Consider the following 21,982-nt stretch of genomic DNA (forward strand, 5'->3'; position numbering starts at 1 on the left):
CACACCGATATGTATTTCTGACTCTGTATACAGTTGTTGGGATATTTGCCAGTGAGAAAAATGGTGGCTTTAGTATAGATATATCGGTAATGGGGTCTCTTTTATATCAATTGGTGGAGTGTCGGCACTGTGACCGGACATAAACTCCCTTTTTGGTGGAGGAGTGATCCCAGTTACGATTCTGAAGTAACCATTGAGAGTAAGCTTTAATAAATATATAGCGCTACCTAAAATGGCGATGCGTGTCATATGAGATGCGTTCCACAGGCAGTAAGTATGTTCCATCAGCGGAACATACACATAGAGGGTTCAAAGATGGCCGTGCGGGTCATAAACCCGGAACTCGAAGGCGGAAGTGCGTCATGCGGGTCACAGACCCGGAACTCATAGGCGGAAATGCGTCCCAGCTGCCGAAACCGTAAGTGACGATCCTGGAACTCGGGATTCGGCGCTGGGCGGCTAATTTGACCGCAATTAACAGTGGTATAAATATAGGTAAGGGGACAGGGTGTGTTTCTGCTCCTGATGAAGTCCAGGTCAATATACAAGGACGAAACGCGTTGAGCAGAGGGGTACACCATGGAGGTTACACTGATCCATTTATGCTTTGGACGAAAGCATTTCAGATAAGCCTCATTTGTTTTTCATCTTGTACGGGCAATATTTGTTGTCTTTTTTGTTAAATAAATTCCTTTTACTATAATACTGCACTAGGATCTTTTCCTTTTTTCTCCTTTTGGTTTTGGAGATATACTGCCATTTGCTTCTGGGGAAGGATCATCTCCTGACATGCTGTTTGTGGCTTGGAAGTGACGTTAGAACGTGCTGTACAAGGTGGTTGGATACTACCCCTAACGGTACACCTTCACAATTTGGGGAGCTACTAAATTGGTGGAAGTGTAACATTGAATACGTTAATTACTACACTAGGAGGCGCTCTTTTCACCCCTTTTTCTCTCTCTCTCTCTCTCTCTCTCCCCCCCCCCCCCCCCCGACTGCCTCCGCTGTGCTGTGCTCAGTGCGCTGAACAAAGCAGGTCCTTATTCAACCCAGGACGCCGGAGGCCAATTAAAATGCTTCACCGGCTTTCAAGCCGATCAGAGCTTGCGCACCGGCAGCCATCCGAGTAGCTACCGGTATGTGAGCTCTGATTGGCTCACCAGCCGGTACTGCATTTTAATTGTCTGTTGGCATTGTGAGTTGAAGAAGCCTGCACTCCGGGCACTCCTGGACCTCCGGGAGGAGATGGGGGAACAGGAGCTGGGTTACAGTAAGTCAAGTGAGGAGGGGGGGTCGGGGCACGGGTCCCGACTGGAAATGATTCCCAGGCCACAAAATTCTTGATGGCAGCCCTGTCGATGCACCCCGATACTTATGCCCATTGTAATAAGCTACTTCAGATGTTCTTGTAATAAATGATAATGAACTTAAAGCAGTCAATAAAATCATTTGTTTTATAGCAGGTTATAATATTTGCCGGGTGTATGACCGGCGTCTTTATTGTGACAGAGAAAGTATCGCTGATGTGTGCACATTCCCAATGTCAAGGTCATCGCTCTGAACATAACAGCTGGTGAGATAAAGGGATGCACGGGAGGTGGGAGCGTAACTGTAGGGGGAACTCTGAGGCCTGACGCTGAGCCTCCAGCTGGTGAGATAAAGGGATGCACGGGAGGTGGGAGCGTAACTGCAGGGGGCACTCTGAGGCCTGGTGCTGAGCCTCCAGCTGGTGAGATAAAGGGATGCACGGGAGGTGGGAGCGTAACTGCAGGGGGCACTCTGAGGCCTGGTGCTGAGCCTCCAGCTGGTGAGATAAAGGGATGCACAGGGGGTGGGAGCGTAACTGCAGGGGGCACTCTGAGGCCTGGCGCTGAGCATCCAGCTGGTGAGATAAAGGGATGCACGGGAGGAGGGGGGGAGCGTAACTGCAGGGTGCAATCTGAGGCCTGGCGCTGAGCCTCCAGCCGGTGAGATAAAGTGATGCACAGGGGAAGGGGAGCGTAACTGCAGGGTGCAATCTGAGGCCTGGCGCCAGGGGCGGATTCAGGATAAAATGACAGGGGGGGCACCATGATAAAAGAGGGTTTAGGTGGGGGAGGGGTGGTGTTAGTGGTGCCAGTGTACATTCTAAGAGAGCGGCAGAGAGAGGGTGGCAATGGGATTAAAAATAGGCCATGGCATTTAAAGTACGCAGGCCCACCATGGCGACAAAAGTGAAGGATGTAGTTGTGCGCGCGCCGAAGGCGCGCTCTGGAAAAGGGGGTGTGGCCACTCAACAGGGGGCGTGTCCTTGAGTGTAGTGTACAACACCATATACAACTTCTACACATTATGCAACAAAATACTAGACCCCATTATACTTGCCCCTTACACATGATGCCAAATGGAATGAGCCAAAATTCAAACAAGGCCACATGTATTGTGTCAAAATTCACATAATGCCACACGGATTGAGCCAGAATTCACATAATGCCACACAGATTAAGACAAAATTCACAATACGCTTCATAAACAGGGACATTGTCCACCAAAGGCGCGCATTAAACATTTACACCATAATGTCCATTGCACGTTAAGTTACACGGCATTATGTCCATTATGTGTTATGCCAAACACCATAATGCCTATTAAAAATTATGCTACATACAGTAAGTGCTGCTTATCTACATGCTCATTGCCAAGGGTTCCATGCTCATTGCCAGAGGTTCCATGCTCGTTGCCATGTGGGATTACATGCTTATTGCCAACGGGGAATACATGCTCGCGGTAAATGGGGGACAGCCGCCAGGCAGAAGTGATAGCCACTGACAGTGGCAGAGCCTGGCTGTATTCCGAGCACTGCAGGTCCCGGCTATTTGAAATAATACCCCTTTCACACCAGAAAATGCATTCCCAGTTTGGCCCCTTTAACACCAGCCTAGTCCCTGCATTTTCTGGTGTGAGGGGGAGAGAAAACCACCCCTCCCCCCCCCTTTAACCAGTTATCTCACTTAACCGGCTATATCTTCGGAACCAACTGACCCATTTACATGAGACAAGTATCATATTGAAGAAATTTTGAGTGGGCTTTGAATGATTTTGGTCCAGTGAAACTGGAACATTTGGTTCCAGAGTAATCTGCCCTCAAAGAACATGAACAGCCATGAAATTACATTTCAAAAATAAAAAAAATCGGTTTACACGCAATATCTCTGGAACCGATTGACCGATATGGACCATCCTGGTATCATATTGAAGGCCCAGCGATTTGGAATTGAATGACATCAACCACAAGCTCCTGTGATGCCAGGGCGGGAACTGGCAGCCGTCGGAACCGGGTGGGGGTCGGAATTGATGGGTCCCATATTATCCTATGGGGAAAAAATGTTACAGCTTTACCAGGCGATATCTCCGGTTCCCGGGGGGCTAGAGACATGGGGCTGGGCTCGTTGGAAAGCTCTGGTCCTCAGCTACTAAATGAATGACAGGGGGTGCACGTGCCCGGGTGCCCCCCCCCCCTGAATCCGCCACTGCCTGGCGCTGAGCATCCAGCTGGGGAGATAAAGGGATGCACGGGGGTGGGAGCGTAACAACTGCAGGGTACACTCTGAGGCCTGGTGCTGAGCCTCCAGCTGGTGAGATAAAGGGATGCACGGGGGGGGGGGGGGGAGCGTAACTGCAGGGGGCAATCTGAGGCCTGGCGCTAAGCATCCAGCTGGTGAGATAAAGGGATGCACGGGAGGAGGGGGGGAGCGTAACTGCAGGGGGCACTCTGAGGCCTGGCGCTGAGCATCCAGCTGGTGAGATAAAGGGATGCGCAGGGGGTGGGAGGGTAACTGCAGGGGGCACTCTGAGGCCTGGCGCTGAGCATCCAGCTGGTGAGATAAAGGGATGCACGGGGGGGTGGGAGCGTAACTGCAGGGTGCAATCTAAGGCCTGGCGCTGAGCCTCTAGCTGGTGAGATAAAGGAATGCACAGGGGGTGGGAGCGTAACTGCAGGGTGCACTCTGAGGCCTGGCGCTGAGCATCCAGCTGGTGAGATAAAGGGATGCACGGGGGGTGGGAGCGTAACTGCAGGGGGCACTCTGAGGCCTGGCGCTGAGCCTCCAGCTGGTGAGATAAAGGGATGCACGGGAGAAGGGAGCGTAACTGCAGGGGGCACTCTGAGGCCTGGCGCTGAGCCTCCAGCTGGTGAGATAAAGGGATGCACGGGAGAAGGGAGCGTAACTGCAGGGGGCACTCTGAGGCCTGGCGCTGAGCCTCCAGCTGGTGAGATAAAGGGATGCACGGGGGGGGGAGCGTAACTGCAGGGGGCACTCTGAGGCCTGGCGCTGAGCATCCAGCTGGTGAGATAAAGGGATGCACGGGAGGAGGGGGGGAGCTTAACTGCACAGTGCACTCTGAGGCCTGGCGCTGAGCATCCATGCACGGTGGGTGGGAGCATAACTGCAGGGTGCACCCTGAGGCCTGGTGCTGAGCCTCCAGCTGGTGAGATAAAGGGATGCACAGGGGGTGGGAGCGTAACTGCAGGGTGCAATCTGAGGCCTGAAGCTGCCCTTCCACCGGAAAAGGACGAATATTAAGCCCACTCCATTATCCAACCCTCCTCTGCCTATAAAACACCCCCTACCTCCCTCCCTGGAAGTCATTTTCAAGGGACCCATAATTCAGCTCAGTGCCGCCTTCCACACGTTAGTGTTCTCACCACCTGTGCAGTAAAGGAGTAATTAGCAAAAGTTACTGCTCCAGGTCCTACATGTTGAGTGGAAGATAGAGCAGCCCCTGCCACCCGTGGGACATCAAAGCTGCTGCTGATAGCACCCCCCACCGCTAGGAGGGGAGAATGGGTAAGGGCCCCAGTGCATTGCTTTGCCCAAGGGCCCACACTGCTGTCAAGACGTCCCTGATTGTCTAGGTTGACAGTCAACAGGTCGACATGGAAATACAATAGCTGCAGTAAACTACCACGGCTAAGTGGATACTGGTCGATGTCCTTCAGCCTCTACACTATTGCCCTTACTCGAGGTTTATTATGTGCTTAGTTGTCAAACAATATACTATAATTAGGCCGTTGGTATTTCTGTCTCATCACACTCACAGAATTCTATAGCCTAATTAGCAGCACATGCTGTGCATTAGAGACTCTATAGTTATGTAATTATCCCTTTCATGTACCCTGGCTAAGAAACGCTTGTTAATGATTATTCTCTCAGTAGCATCCGACTTCATAGGAAGCAGCTTCATAATGTTCTCTTCTTACAGGGTTGGGAACCGGTAGGACCTGGACCCAGTGTAAACCAGTAACCTGGCTCATCCGCCAGGACTCATTTACAGCATGTGGAGAGTCTGTACCCCCAGAACCGCAGGCTCCCCTGACGGGAGGATTGGTCATATGGAAAACAGGGACGATTTTAGATGGGCCAACAGACATCAAATGTCCTGTTTTGACCATATTTTCATGCGGGGATACTTTAGTGAGGAATCATGGCCTAATGGGATGTTGGCCATGTACAAGAGGTCCAAACCTGTCAGATTTCCCACCACTTGGATATAATGTCACCTCCAAAAGCCGAAATAAAGAGACTACACCTGTGTCCAGTATAAACAGTGCTGACCCGGGAATATCCCAGGTGGGAAAGTGGTAAGTCATGGGTCTGACTGTGTATAAATGTGTTCCCAATCAATCTTCAATGATTCTCCTTCTACTTGTCAATGAATCTAACTTTTCGTTGCGTGGACTAGGGGCAGTGTATACAGAGGCTGCTTCCAGAAATGCAGACGCGCGTTTCGCCAGTCGTGCTTGGTATAGTTCAGATCTTCTTGGATATCTTATAGGATCTGGATATATACTCAGCAACAAGTATCAGGATCCACAGAGAGTATATCAGGATCTGCCTGTAGAGTATAGAGGCAGGAGAGTAGAGTGTTTCATTTCCCAAACCCAGCAAGGGTCAGGACCTGACACACAACGAGTGCACATTGTCAGATTTTATTGCCGCACTTGATGTCTGTGTTTGTGCAGGGAGTATTGTGAATTATTAATGTTGGCATTTTAACGAGCGATGGTTGTGTCAGTTTGTTGGGAACTTGTTATTGTGGTGGTGATGATGTTCCTGTCCGTTTGTCCTTACTTATACCCTTGGGGCCTTGCCAGGCACTTGGCAGAGATTTGGAGGTAAAAAACGTCATCCTGTCAATGAGTTGTACGCAGCACATTGAAGCATTATATAGCATATAGCGCACCGTGGTTAAGCAATGGAGGAAGGGTGCGGCAGGAAGATCCATAAACTTTACATTGGTGCAATGTTCTCAGTGTTCAATTGCATGACATCTATATATATATATATATATATATATATATATATATATATATGGCTAACTACTCCTCACCTCTATGAGTTGAAGTACCACCATTGACCACTAGAGGCTACTTGACGGACCAAGGCCCATTTCTTATTCTAGTTGCGAAGGCCCTTACCAAGGCCCTTATCTTATTCTAGTTGTCATTGGGCCTTATGCGAACATTGCTCGCATCAGGCCCTTTCTCTCACAGAGTGCAACTAAGCTGATCATCCACTCACTGGTCATCTCACGGCTTGACTACTGTAATGCTCTTCTCACTGGCCTCGCTCAATCCCAACTAGCTCCTCTCCAATCTGTCCTCAATGCTGCAGCCAGGCTTATCTTCCTCTCCCGCCGCTCTAACTCTGCTACTCCCCTTCAACAAAATCTGCACTGGCTTCCATTCCCCTACAGAATCCTCTTCAAACACCTCACACTCACATACAGGGCCATCTCTAATTCCATTGCTCCATATATCTCTAACCTCATCTCCATTCATACACCCTCCCGCCCTCTACGGTCAGCTGACGACTGTCGTCTCTCCTCCACCCTGATCACTGCTTCCCATGCTAGAGTACAGGACTTTGCCCGTGCTGCACCCCTTCAGTGGAACGCACTCCCTCGCTCCATTAGACTCTCCCCGACCTTGCAAAGCTTCAAACGGGCACTGAAAACTCACCTATTCATCAAAGCGTACCCTTCCACTGCATAAACCAGCTGGTTCTCCGACCCCTTGCCTGTTTACATCCTGCTATCTAACCACCACCCCCTCGCTTGCACCTCTTGTAATCTGTCTGTCTCCCCTCCCTACTAGATTGTAAGCTCGTCCGAGTAGGGCCCTCTTCCCTCCTGTTGTCAAAGCCCTCTTCTCTTCACATGTCACTCACAGCTCTCCTTTACTCCAACACTCAGTGACCATCTTCATACTCATCTCCATCATTGGCCTCAAGCCTCTAGTTGTATGTTGATTGGGTCCTCACTACTTACATTTAAGCTGTAATGTGTATTGAACTGTGGTGTTCTTTATTTGTACTGTATTTTTTTTATTTATTCAATGTTATGCCAAGTTTTGTCTCCCTGTATTGTTCCTTTGTACGGCGCTGCGAAACACTTGTGGCGCCTTATAAATAAAATTATAATAATAATAATAATAATAGTTCATTCGCAACGGCCACGAATTTGCACGTGGACCGTTGTTTTGCGTTTGTGCATCAGCATTTCTGCGCATGTGTATACACTGGGGGGTGAAAACCCTGGGTGTACACATGCTAATGTGTTCGTGACGCACGTGCTGGGGGCAACGAGCACATAGCACATAACCCCCTGACAATATGCACGTTTCGCCTGGCAATGAGCACATAACCCCCTGCAATGAGCAAGAAACCCTTAACAATGATCACTGGACCCCTGGAAACGAGCATGTAACCCCTAGCATCGAACACATTACCTCATGCAATGAGCAAGACACCCCTAACAATGATCACAGAACCCCTGGTAATGAGCATGTAACCCCTGGCAACTAGCACACAGGTAAAATAATATAATGATAATGTATCAGGGAGGGGACTTTTGTATTAGCATAGGGCAGCTGGAAACCTTAAACAGGCCCTGTCTATGACTGTCCTAACCTGCCTTGTGGCAAACCCACCGACCTCGGTGACTGGACTATATTTTCCCCATAGCAACCGATAATACCAGGTCTAATGCCACAATGTCATCCCCTTGATGTAGAGATCATTGCAGGTCTAACATTAGTCAAACAACATTTCAGTGGAATGTTTAAAACAGGTGAATATTACTGTAATCATTAACACATTATGGCCCTTATTCTGGTTCACTCGCAAAGACAAATTCCTTCTCAAATGGACAAAACCAGGCTGCACTGCAGGCGGGGCAGATGTAACATGCTTTATTTCTACACTGTAATTTAGATCTCACTTTGAAGTAGAACCCCACCCAAATCTAACTCTCTGCACATGTTACATCTGCCCCCCCCCCCCCCCCCCCCCCCTGCAGTGCAGCTTGGTTTTGTCCACTTCAGATGGAATTTACCTTTGCGAGTGAACCAGAATAAGAATGGTATGTGTATATATATATTTGTGTGCGCGTGTGTGTGTATACTGTTATATGTGGTGGTGTGTGTAGTGTGTGTGTGTATATATGTGGTGGTATATATATATATATATATATATATATATATATATATATATAGAAAACAGAGAAAGACCGCACTCTCACCCAAATATAGACAGCGGTGGGGTGCCCAGCAAAAGGTACATGCAATAGCATGCCCCTTAATACAAATCCAAGAGATCCACACACAGTGGTGTAGAAGCAGAGCACTCGCCACAATCACAAATCAGCCTTGTGATAAAAGCAAAAAAGTTTTTAATCCAACTGGGTCAACACCGTTATAAGCAAATGAGAAGTATATAAGCCCCGGCTTATATACTTCTCATTTGCTTATAACGGTGTTAATGCTCTGCTTCTACACCACTGTGTGTGGATCTCTTGGATTTATATATATATATATATATATATATATATATATATATAATTATTTATTTATTAACAGTTTCTTATATAGCGCACACAAATTACGCAGCGCTTTACATAGCATAGTTATAATCAAAAACACATAACAAATTACAGTACAAGACAGTTTAGGACAAGTACATGGTTAATATGGATAGTTGCATCAGGGGACAGGACAGACCAGAGGTGCTGCACTTATGACTTCTTTGTAAAATTCGTGTTCCGTGAGCCGGTACTGTATCTCAACGTTTCAAATATTTATTCATTTATCATATTGATGACAAATGAATAAATATTTAAAAAGTTGAGATACAGTACCGGCTCCCGGATCACTTTTTTCCCAAAAAGTCTTGAGTGGTCTATATACTGCAAATTCGCTTGCTGTGAAGGCACCGACTCACTACTTCAGTGGATGATAGGAGTGCCATACCCCCCTCTTGAACCAAGAGTGTATTGAGTGCGGTATCCCACACCTACTATATATATATATATATATATATATATATATATATATATATATATATGTGTGTACTATTAAATGTGGTGGTGTGTGTGTATATCGTACTTGCCTACCCTCCCGGAATGGCCCGGAGGGTCCCGCAAATCGGGTCCCCATTCTGGCCCCCCTGGGAAGGTGGGCAAGTCTCCTGCATTATCGCCACAGCCTCTGTTCCCCCTCTTCCATGCGGTATTAAATTCTGAATTTTGGAGGGTCTGCAGGGAGGGGGCGGGGCTAAAATGAAGCGAATTGCGTCATTTTAGCCCCTCCAGCCATCCACGGACCTTTGAATTAATGCGGCTGTCTGCTGTGGGGGCTGGGCTTGGTCAACCTCGACCCACTCCCAAAACGTAGCCCCGTCCCGCCCCCATTTCACTCCTCTCCAGGGTTCTCCGGTAAGTTGTGTTCATTACTAATACAGTACATACCTACAATCAGTTGAGGACATTACTAGTACAGTACATACCTACAATCAGTTGAGGACATTACTAGTACAGTACATACCTACAATCAGTTGAGGACATACCTAGTACAGTACATACCTACAATCAGTTGAGGACATTACTAGTACAGTACATACTGTACATACAATCAGTTGAGGACATTACTAATACAGTACATACCTACAATCAGTTGAGGACATACCTAGTACAGTACATACCTTCAATCAGTTGAGGACATTACTAGTACAGTACATACCTACAATCAGTTGAGGACATACCTAGTACAGTACATACCTACAATCAGTTGAGGACATACCTAGTACAGTACATACCTACAATCAGTTGAGGACATTACTAGTACAGTACTGTACATACCTACAATCAGTTGAGGACATACCTAGTACAGTACATACCTACAATCAGTTGAGGACATACCTAGTACAGTACATACCTACAATCAGTTGAGGACATTACTAGTACAGTACTGTACATACCTACAATCAGTTGAGGACATACCTAGTACAGTACATACCTACAATCAGTTGAGGACATTACTAGTACAGTACATACATACAATCAGTTGTGGACATTAATGATTTGCTCACCTGCTTTCAGGTTGTCTCATCCAGAGTTTATCTAAATATGGTTCATTTAACATGTGTCTATTTCCTACACATTTTCTGACAGCAGCACATCCCTGCCTCACTGACAGCAGCACATCCCTGCCTCACAGACAGCAGCGCCTCACTTACAGCAGCACATCCACGCCTCACTGACAGCAGCACATCCCTGCCTCACTGACAGCAGCACATCCCTGCCTCACTGACAGCAGCGCCTCACTGACAGCAGCACATCCCTGCCTCACTGACAGCAGCACATCCCTGCCTCCCTGACAGCAGCACATCCCTGCCTCACTGACAGCAGCACATCCCCGCCTCACTGACAGCAACACATCCCTGCCTCACTGACAGCAGCGCCTCACTGACAGCAGCACATCCCCGCCTCACTGACAGCAGCACATCCCCGCCTCACTGACAGCAGCACATCCCCGCCTCACTGACAGCAGCACATCCATTCCTCACTGACCACAGCGCGTCCAGTCCTCACTGACAACAGCGCGTCCATTCCTCACTGACACCAGCACATCCCTGCCTCACTGACAGCAGTGCATCCCTGCCTCACTGACAGCAGTGCATCCCTGCCTCACTGACAGCAGCGTGTCCATTCCTCATTGACACCAGCACATCCCTGCCTCACTGACAGCAGCACAGCCCTGCCTCACTGACAGCAGCACATCCCCGCCTCACTGACAGCAGTGCGTCCATTCCTCACAGACACCAGAACATCCCTGCCTCACTGACAGCAGCACATCCCTGCCTCACTGACAACAGCGTGTCCATTCCTCATTGACACCAGCACATCCCTGCCTCACTGACAACAGCGTGTCCATTCCTCATTGACACCAGCACATCCCTGCCTCACTGACAGCAGCGTGTCCATTCCTCATTGACACCAGCACATCCCTGCCTCACTGACAGCAGCACAGCCCTGCCTCACTGACAGCAGCACATCCCCGCCTCACTGACAGCAGTGCGTCCATTCCTCACAGACACCAGCACATCCCTGCCTCACTGACAGCAGTGCATCCCTGCCTCACTGACAACAGTGCATCCCTGCCTCACTGACAGCAGTGCGTCCATTCCTCGCAGACACCAGCACATCCCTGCCTCACTGACAGCAGCACATCCCCACCTCACTGACAGCATATTCACACACATTGTGCAGTTGAACATCCCGATGCACACCAAGGAGGATGTGTATCAGAGTACAACCGCACACCCAAGAGTGGAGTACTTTTATATATAATGTTATTTATCTAGCGCTCTTTCTCCAATAGCACTGCATGCATATAAATGGCTGGCATTAGCTCCATTATCCAGGTTCCATACTCAAGCTCGTAGATACAGCAGTCAGTGATTTCTGCAGGTCGGGCAATGTGACTAATTGTTTCTGGTATAATTAATGAGAGCATTGTATAAGCTGGGAGTGATCCTACGTATGATGTGAACCAGCTTGAGGTGCAGCATGAGCACAAGTGGAGCCTTAAGGTGCGTACACACGGGGCAATATGATCGCTGGCAATATATTGCTCCGCAATCATATTGCCCCGTGTCCCGTTTTCATCTGCGACCAGAGATGGTCGCAGATGAAAATTTAAACACTGCTGGGTGAAGAGGCAGGGGATGTCGCTGGTCGGAGGAGCATGTTCCTCCGACCAGCGACCATTCAGGGGCTGAAAACGGGAGCGCGCACCCGGCGATTTATCGCTGGTGCACACTCCAATCACTGGCAATATGGTCACTCAGCGACCATATTCCCAGCGATTTCAGCCCCTATCGCCCCCGTGTGTACACAGCATTAGGCTGTCATAGGAGCTGGTAACAAGGTCCCCTAGTGATTGATGTCCTGGCTGTATAGTCTGGATCTTCTATATAAAGCATAGGTCAATACTCTGCAGCTTCATGGGACAATAAAGTATATATCCCCTCATTGCAAATAAATACCGGAGCTAACTGATTGCCGATATTAATTTATTAACATTATCATTTATTTTAAACAAACAAATTGCTTAGCAGTCATACATAGTATTGTAACCTGTGATCTGTCTCACTGGAGGCAGACACCTTACTGATAGATCTATTTGCTCCTGTGCTGTAACCCTGCAGATTCTGACTGTGTATAATTGTTAGTACAAAACCATTCCAGCTATGTGATATAGTAACTTCGCATAGATAGAATTCACAGGTGTGTCTGATGGACGCGGCCAGTGTGATCAGCTGTGTGTGTCTGATAGACCCGGCCAGTGTGATCAGCTGTGTGTGTGTCTGATGGACCCGGCCAGTGTGATCAGCTGTGTGTCTGTCTGATAGACCCGGCCAGTGTGATCAGCTGTGTGTGTGTCTGATGGACCTGGCCAGTGTGATCAGCTGTGTGTGTCCGATGGACCCGGCCTTATTACACTGTATGTAGTACATGAAGCAGTAACCCACCCCCTGAGTGCCTTATTACACTGTATGTAGTACATGAAGCAGTAACCCTCCCCCTGAGTGCCTTATGACACTGTATGTAGTACATGAAGCAGTAACCCTCCCCCTGAGTGCCTTATTACACTGTATGTAGTACATGAAGCAGTAACCCTCCCCCTGAGTGCCTTATTACACTGTATGTAGTACATGAAGCAGTAACCCACCCCCTGAGTGCCTTATTACACTGTATGTAGTACATGAAGCAGTAACCCTCCCCCTGAGTGCCTTATGACACTGAATGTAGTACATGAAGCAGTAACCCACCTCCTGAGTGCCTTATGACACTGTATGTAGTACATGAAGCAGTAACCCTCCCCCTGAGTGCCTTATTACACTGTATGTAGAACATGAAGCAGTAACCCTTCCCCTGAGTGCCTTATTACACTGTATGTAGTGTATGAAGCAGTAACCCACCTCCTGAGTGCCTTATGACACTGTATGTAGTACATGAAGCAGTAACCCACCACCTGAGTGCCTTATTACACTGTATGTAGAACATGAAGCAGTAACCCACCACCTGAGTGCCTTATTACACTGTATGTAGTGTATGAAGCAGTAACCCACCACCTGAGTGCCTTATTACACTGTATGTAATATATGAAGCAGTAACCCACCACCTGAGTGCCTTATTACACTGTTTGTAGTGTATGAAGCAGTAACCCACCACCTGAGTGCCTTATTACACTGTATGTAGTGTATGAAGCAGTAACCCACCACCTGAGTGCCTTATTACACTGTATGTAATATATGAAGCAGTAACCCACCACCTGAGTGCCTTATTACACTGTATGTAATATATGAAGCAGTAACCCACCACCTGAGTGCCTTATTACACTGTTTGTAGTGTATGAAGCAGTAACCCACCACCTGAGTGCCTTATTACACTGTATGTAGTGTATGAAGCAGTAACCCACCACCTGAGTGCCTTATTACACTGTATGTAATATACTGTATGAAGCTGTAACCCTACCCCTGAGAGCCTTATTACACTGTATGTAGTACATGAAGCAGTAACCCTCCCCCTGAGTGCCTTATTACACTGTTTGTAGTGTATGAAGCAGTAACCCACCACCTGAGTGCCTTATTACACTGTATGTAGTACATGAAGCAGTAACCCACCCCCTGAGTGCCTTATTACACTGTATGTAATATATGAAGCAGTAACCCACCCCCTGAGTGCCTTATTACACTGTATGTAGTACATGAAGCAGTAATCCACCCCCTGAGTGCCTTATTACACTGTATGTAGTACATGAAGCAGTAACCCTCCCCCTGAGTGCCTTATTACACTGTATGTAGTACATGAAGCAGTAACCCACCCCCTGAGTGCCTTACTACACTGTATGTAGTACATGAAGCAGTAACCCACCCCCTGAGTGCCTTATTACACTGTATGTAGTGTATGAAGCAGTAACCCACCACCTGAGTGCCTTATTACACTGTATGTAGTACACGAAGCAGTAACCCTCCCACTGAGTGCCTTATTACACTGTATGTAGTACATGAAGCAGTAACCCTCCCCCTGAGTGCCTTATTACACTGTATGTAGTACATGAAGCAGTAACCCTCCCCCTCAGAGGCGGAACTACCATTGGTGCAGCAGGTGCATTGCACCGGGCCCCTGAAGACTAAGGGGCCCACTTCTGCCACCCACTGCTATGTGGCATATTGTGAACTTGGTTTGGAGTGGAAGAGGAGGGCCCAAAAATGTAGTTTTGCACCTGGGCCAACCACTCGTAAGTTCCGACACTGCTCCCCCTGAGCACCTTATTACACTGTATGTAGTGTATGAAGCAGTAACCCACCACCTGAGTGCCTCATTACGCTGTATGTAGTGTATGAAGCAGTAACCCTCCCCCTGATTGCCTTATTACACTGTATGTAGTACATGAAGCAGTAACCCACTACCTGAGTGCCTTATTACACTGTATGTAGTGTATGAAGCAGTAACCCTCCCCCTGAGTGCCTTATTACACTGTATATTGTACATGAAGCAGTAACCCACCTCCTGAGTGCCTTATTACACTGTATGTAGTACATAAAGCCGTAACCCTCCCCCTGAGTGCCTTATTACACTGTATATTGTACATGAAGCAGTAACCCACCACCTGAGTGCCTTATTACACTGTATGTAGTACATGAAGCAGTAACCCTCCCCCTGAGTGCCTTATTACACTGTATGTAGTACATGAAGCAGTAACCCTCCCCCTGAGTGCCTTATTACACTGTATGTAGTACATGAAGCAGTAACCCTCCCCCTGAGTGCCTTATTACACTGTATGTAGTACATGAAGCAGTAACCCTCCCCCTGAGTGCCTTATTACACTGTATGTAGTACATGAAGCAGGAACCCTACCCCTGAGTGCCTTATTACACTGTATGTAGTACATGAAGCAGTAACCCTCCCCCTGAGTTCCTTATTACACTGTATGTAGTACATGAAGCAGTAACCCACCACCTGAGTGCCTTATTACACTGTATGTAGTACATGAAGCAGTAACCCATATCCTGAGTGCCTTATTACACTGTATGTAGTACATGAAGCAGTAACCCATATCCTGAGTGCTTTCTTACACTGTATGTAGTACATAAAGCAGTAACCCTCCCCCTGAGTGCCTTATTACGCTGTATGTAGTACATGAAGCAGTAACCCACCTCCTGAGTGCCTTATTACACTGTATGTAGTACATGAAGTAGTAACCCACCTCCTGAGTGCCTTATTAGACTGTATGTAGTACATGAAGCAGTAACCCACCACCTGAGTGCCTCATTACGCTGTATGTAGTGTATGAAGCAGTAACCCACCTCCTGAGTGCCTTATTACACTCTGTGTAGTGTATGAAGCAGTAACCCACCTCCTGAGTGCCTTATTACACTTTATGTAGTACATGAAGCAGTAACCCACTACCTGAATGCCTTAATACACTGTATGTAGTGTATGAAGCAGTAACTCTCCCCCTGAGTGCCTTATTACACTGTATTTTGTACATGAAGCAGTAACCCACCTCCTGAGTGCCTTATTACACTGTATGTAGTACATGAAGCAGTAACCCTCCCCCTGAGTGCCTTATTACATTGTATGTAGTACATAAAGCAGTAACCCTCCCCCTGAGTGCCTTATTACACTGTATATTGTACATGAAGCAGTAAACCTCCCCCTGAGTGCCTTATTACACTGTATGTAGTACAGGAAGCAGTAACCCTCCCCCTGAGTGCCTTATTACACTGTATGTAGTACATGAAGCAGTAACCCTCCCCCTGAGTGCCTTATTACACTGTATGTAGTACATGAAGCAGTAACCCTCCCCCTGAGTGCCTTATTACACTGTATGTAGTACATGAAGCAGTAACCCTCCCCCTGAGTGCCTTATTACACTGTATGTAGTACATGAAGCAGTAACCCTCCCCCTGAGTGCCTTATTACACTGTATGTAGTACATGAAGCAGTAACCCTCCCCCTGAGTGCCTTATTACACTGTATGTAGTACATGAAGCAGGAACCCTCCCCCTGAGTGCCTTATTACACTGTATGTAGTACATGAAGCAGTAACCCTCCCCCTGAGTTCCTTATTACACTGTATGTAGTACATGAAGCAGTAACCCACCACCTGAGTGCCTTATTACACTGTATGTAGTACATGAAGCAGTAACCCATATCCTGAGTGCCTTATTACACTGTATGTAGTACATGAAGCAGTAACCCATATCCTGAGTGCTTTCTTACACTGTATGTAGTACATAAAGCAGTAACCCTCCCCCTGAGTGCCTTATTACGCTGTATGTAGTACATGAAGCAGTAACCCACCTCCTGAGTGCCTTATTACACTGTATGTAGTACATGAAGTAGTAACCCACCTCCTGAGTGCCTTATTAGACTGTATGTAGTACATGAAGCAGTAACCCACCACCTGAGTGCCTCATTACGCTGTATGTAGTGTATGAAGCAGTAACCCACCTCCTGAGTGCCTTATTACACTCTGTGTAGTGTATGAAGCAGTAACCCACCTCCTGAGTGCCTTATTACACTTTATGTAGTACATGAAGCAGTAACCCACTACCTGAATGCCTTAATACACTGTATGTAGTGTATGAAGCAGTAACTCTCCCCCTGAGTGCCTTATTACACTGTATTTTGTACATGAAGCAGTAACCCACCTCCTGAGTGCCTTATTACACTGTATGTAGTACATGAAGCAGTAACCCTCCCCCTGAGTGCCTTATTACATTGTATGTAGTACATAAAGCAGTAACCCTCCCCCTGAGTGCCTTATTACACTGTATATTGTACATGAAGCAGTAAACCTCCCCCTGAGTGCCTTATTACACTGTATGTAGTACAGGAAGCAGTAACCCTCCCCCTGAGTGCCTTATTACACTGTATGTAGTACATGAAGCAGTAACCCTCCCCCTGAGTGCCTTATTACACTGTATGTAGTACATGAAGCAGTAACCCTCCCCCTGAGTGCCTTATTACACTGTATGTAGTACATGAAGCAGTAACCCTCCCCCTGAGTGCCTTATTACACTGTATGTAGTACATGAAGCAGTAAACCTCCCCCTGAGTGCCTTATTACACTGTATGTAGTACAGGAAGCAGTAACCCTCCCCCTGAGTGCCTTATTACACTGTATGTAGTACATGAAGCAGTAACCCTCCACCTGAGTGCCTTATTACACTGTATGTAGTACATGAAGCAGGAACCCTCCCCCTGAGTGCCTTATTACACTGTATGTAGTACATGAAGCAGTAACCCTCCCCCTGAGTTCCTTATTACACTGTATGTAGTACATGAAGCAGTAACCCACCACCTGAGTGCCTTATTACACTGTATGTAGTACATGAAGCAGTAACCCATATCCTGAGTGCTTTCTTACACTGTATGTAGTACATAAAGCAGTAACCCTACCCCTGAGTGCCTTATTACACTGTATGTAGTACATGAAGCAGTAACCCACCTCCTGAGTGCCTTATTACACTGTATGTAGTACATGAAGCAGTAACCCACCTCCTGAGTGCCTTATTAGACTGTATGTAGTACATGAAGCAGTAACCCACCACCTGAGTGCCTCATTACGCTGTATGTAGTGTATGAATCAGTAACCCACCTCCTGAGTGCCTTATTACACTCTGTGTAGTGTATGAAGCAGTTACCCACCTCCTGAGTGCCTTATTACACTTTATGTAGTACATGAAGCAGTAACCCACTACCTGAATGCCTTAATACACTGTATGTAGTGTATGAAGCAGTAACCCTCCCCCTGAGTGCCTTATTACACTGTATTTTGTACATGAAGCAGTAACCCACCTCCTGAGTGCCTTATTACACTGTATGTAGTACATGAAGCAGTAACCCTCCCCCTGAGTGCCTTATTACACTGTATGTAGTACATGAAGCAGTAACCCTCCCCCTGAGTGCCTTATTACAATGTATGTAGTACATGAAGCAGTAACCCTCCCCCTGAGTGCCTTACTACACTGTATGTAATGTAAGAAGCAGTAACCCACCACCTGATTGCAATCTGGTATATACAGTATCTGCAGAGAAATAGCACAAAATCCTTTGTGTGTAATATATAGAAATATCCCAAAATAATGACAGATAAGCTATTTACAGAGCTCTCCGCACCGTGCATACTGTACAGGCTGCTCAAACACTGTAACGGTCACATATGGTTTCCATATGTTGTGCACCATGTAACTTTCTATTGCAGGTGCATAGGTGAGGTCAGGTTCTCCTCTGTCCTACTGTGCTCTAATACCTACTCCATGCCCAATCCTATGTACTAAGCCTTGGGGAGAGATAAAGTACCATCCAATTATCAGCGCCTAACTGCCATGTTACAGGCTGTGTTTGAAAAAAATACAGGAGCTGGTTGCTTGGTAGTTTATCCTTATTGTTCAGCAGGGTACACAGCGGCACGATGTGTACCTAGGCGATATGTTGGCGCCATACCTGATGACGTCGCTTGCCATTGTTAGTAACCGCAAATTGTCCATACACACTAGGCGATCCGGCCAATTGATTTGGTCGGAAAACAACATATTGTGTCAGCACACGCGCACACACACACATATAAAATCAGTATAATTATCTACAGCAGTTTTGCTATTGATATACCAATCTTCTATATAAGCAATTTTATGGAATTCTAGTTTATAGCAGATCTTTGTGCAAATTCCATAGAACCAAAACACATCTTCTCATCTTCTTTAAAGAACAATTCCTCAGTTTAATAAATCCCAGTTCCAGACATTTGTAAATTATAACAACACATTCCCTTTGCCCATGTTTCCCCAGAAGCTCAAGTTCCACAGCTATGAACGTCTCCAACCCAGCCTACCCAACCAACCCAACTAACCCAGCCAATCAACCGTGGCAACCCATCTAACCCAGCCAACCCAACCCAACCGACACAGCCCACGCAACCAACCCAAACAAACCAGCCAACTTAACCAGCCCACCCAACCAACCCGGTCATCCCAGGCAACCCATCTATCCCAGCCAACCCAATAGACCCAGCCCACGCAACCAACCCAAACAACCCAGCCAACTCAACCAACCCAACTGACCCAGCCCACCCAACCAACCCGGTCATCCCAGGCAACCCATCTATCCCAGCCAACCCAATCGAGCCAACCCACGCAACCAACCCAAACAACCCAGCCAACTCAACCAACCCAACTGACCCAGCCCACCCAACCAACCCGGTCATCCCAATCAACCCATCTATCCCAGCCAACCCAACCGACCAAGCCCACGCAAACAACCCAGCCAACTCAACCAACCCAACTGACCCAGCCCACCCAACCAACCCGGTCATCCCAATCAACCCAGGCAACCCAACTAGCCCAATCTACCGAGCTATCCAAACCAACCCATCAGACCTTCTCACCTGACAATGCCAGCAGGGACTGGAAATCCCGACAGTTGTATACCCCGGTGGAGTCGGTAGCACAGCTCATCCAGAGGTTTTCGAATAGCGTGGAAGTCGTGATGACATTTCCGTCGACGGATGAAACGCGCCAGTTGGCGTTGAAGAGGGTGATACCCAACATGACAGAGCCTGTCACCCCGAAGAAAAATCCCACTGTCTCCACGATGGCAGACATCTCCTCAGAAGGTTGGGGTAGATCACAGGCCTGAAAGTCTCCTTATGTCTTGTGTGGGCGCTTTACTGCTACCATTCACCACCAGTAGCTTCTCTTCTATCACTGTCCCCCCCAATGTCTGACGTTCCTGTCACTGCTTCCTCTCGTCGATGCTTAGACCAACCCCGTCCCACTGACCTCTACTGGTCTGTTATCTGCAGCTGGGAACTTTTATCTTTCTGCAAAAAAACCTTATCTACTATAACATGGTCCCTTCCGTGGCACCCTCTGGCAACTATGATAAACCTTCTGACTCTTGTACCCAGGTGGGTCGCTGTCTCTGGTCTGCTTAGCCTGTTTCCAGCTGACTCTTCTGGTCTAGTCTCCGGCTGTCCTCTGGCTCATCTCTTGGGTGGCTGTCGCAGGTTGGAGAACTCTGACTACTGTATGTTGCTGGCAGGCAAGAGGAATGAAATGTTTGCCTTGCCGTACTGTCTGGTACACAGGGAGCAGTGTGAAGGTGTGGACACGTCCTCCTTCTCCTCCTCCTCCTCCTCCTGGCTTCAGCTAGCTCTGTCACCACACCTGTGGCAGACAGCTTGGATAGTGGTGATGCAGTGCAGCAATACAATCTATCTGCACATATCATCGTCAGACACATCAGCTCACCTAGATCCCAGGTGCACGAATGTCAGTGCCGAGGAGAGCCCAGAATCGGTGCGCTTAATGCACACACACGCCAATGACTGCAGCACCTGTGGCATTAATGCAAACACAGTTGGGAACAGGTTGCCCTGACTTCCAATGGATGCACGGACACAACAGGGTTAGGAAGGTGAATGTGTCAGCTGTGAAGCATTTCTTCCTGCTCTGTCAACAGTTCCCTTCAGCTACGGATCAAGTGCCGACGGATTGTGCTGACGGGAGTGAGCGTGGAATTAGAGGCCCGGTTGGAAGCGCCCAAGGGGCAGCATATTGCGTCTTCTGATGATGGGCGGATCAGGGGCTGCGGGCATGACTGTGCCCATTTTATGCCTCCGCATGCACAGATGAGATTTGTTTAGCAATGAGATTTGGAGTTGTGGTGGAGGAGGGCACTTGGGGAGGTGTTCCCTGATTTCTGAGGGGGTGCGCAACAGCTTTCCAGGGAAAAGGGGCGGGGCTTTACCGTCACTAGTGGTGGCAATAAACCACATACATTATATATACGGGACAATAGTCCAACCGCTTGGAATGAGTCCAGATAATGAAGGTTGTTGGTTTACATGTGATTGCGTCGACCACTGAATGTCAACAGGGCTTAGTTCGACACCTGAAATAGATCGAAATGGCTAAGATCGACAGGGATGGAAGGTCGACACAAGCATTAGATGTACAATGGCAAGGTTGACATGAGTTTTTCAATTTTTTTGACCGAATGTCGACATAGTCGACATGGACACCGTCAAAGTGTACCGCTGCGCTTGTCATGCTTTTATTTTATTCTACCGCCATGTCTTAGTTGATGGTAGGGCATGAGATACTGCCCATCGGCACATGTCGGCTCAAAGAAACGTCGCCATTGTCGACCTTCCAACCATGTCAGCTTTAGTCATTTCGACTTATTTCAGGTGTCGCCCTAATCCCTGTCCACCTTCAGTGATCGACGCAACGCATGTCGGCCTAAGTGGAGTCGACCTAGTGACCGTGTTTTATGAAAACAGTATTTTAGGAGAACTGGGGGGTAAAGCTTACGGTATCCGGTCCACAGGTCGGCTGTGTCTAGGTCGACAGTCACTTGGTCGACACTGTGTGGTTAAACTTGGCAAGACTGACATAGACAAATGGTAAACAAACGGAAAAGGATGACAGCACAAGGGCCTGAGTGTGAAAAGGTCGACATGAGTTTTTTTTTAAATTCCTTATTTAAAAAAAGGGTACTTATGTAGTATCTGGGCTGCCGATTTTGTGATTGTATGCCTTACCTTAAGGCATACAATCAGATGCGATGCGATGCGATTCGATGCGAT

The 21,982-nt window shown here is 47.6% G+C and overlaps 1 protein-coding gene across 1 annotated transcript in view; it reads right to left on the reverse strand.

Moving 5' to 3' along the window:
* The window catches only part of CLDN15 (claudin 15), a 63,824-nt gene extending 42,775 nt beyond the window's left edge, over window positions 1-21,049 (reverse strand). The window contains exon 1 of the mRNA XM_083185733.1: window positions 19,778-21,049. Within this exon, the coding sequence (XP_083041859.1) occupies window positions 19,778-19,994 (217 nt within the window). The 5' untranslated portion in view covers window positions 19,995-21,049. The remainder of the gene's footprint in view (window positions 1-19,777) is intronic.
* Between the last annotated feature and the right edge of the window lie 933 nt (window positions 21,050-21,982).

The sequence above is a fragment of the Crinia signifera genome, chromosome 4 (assembly GCF_055691185.1).
Source record: "Crinia signifera chromosome 4, ASM5569118v1, whole genome shotgun sequence".
Lineage (NCBI taxonomy): Eukaryota > Metazoa > Chordata > Amphibia > Anura > Myobatrachidae > Crinia > Crinia signifera.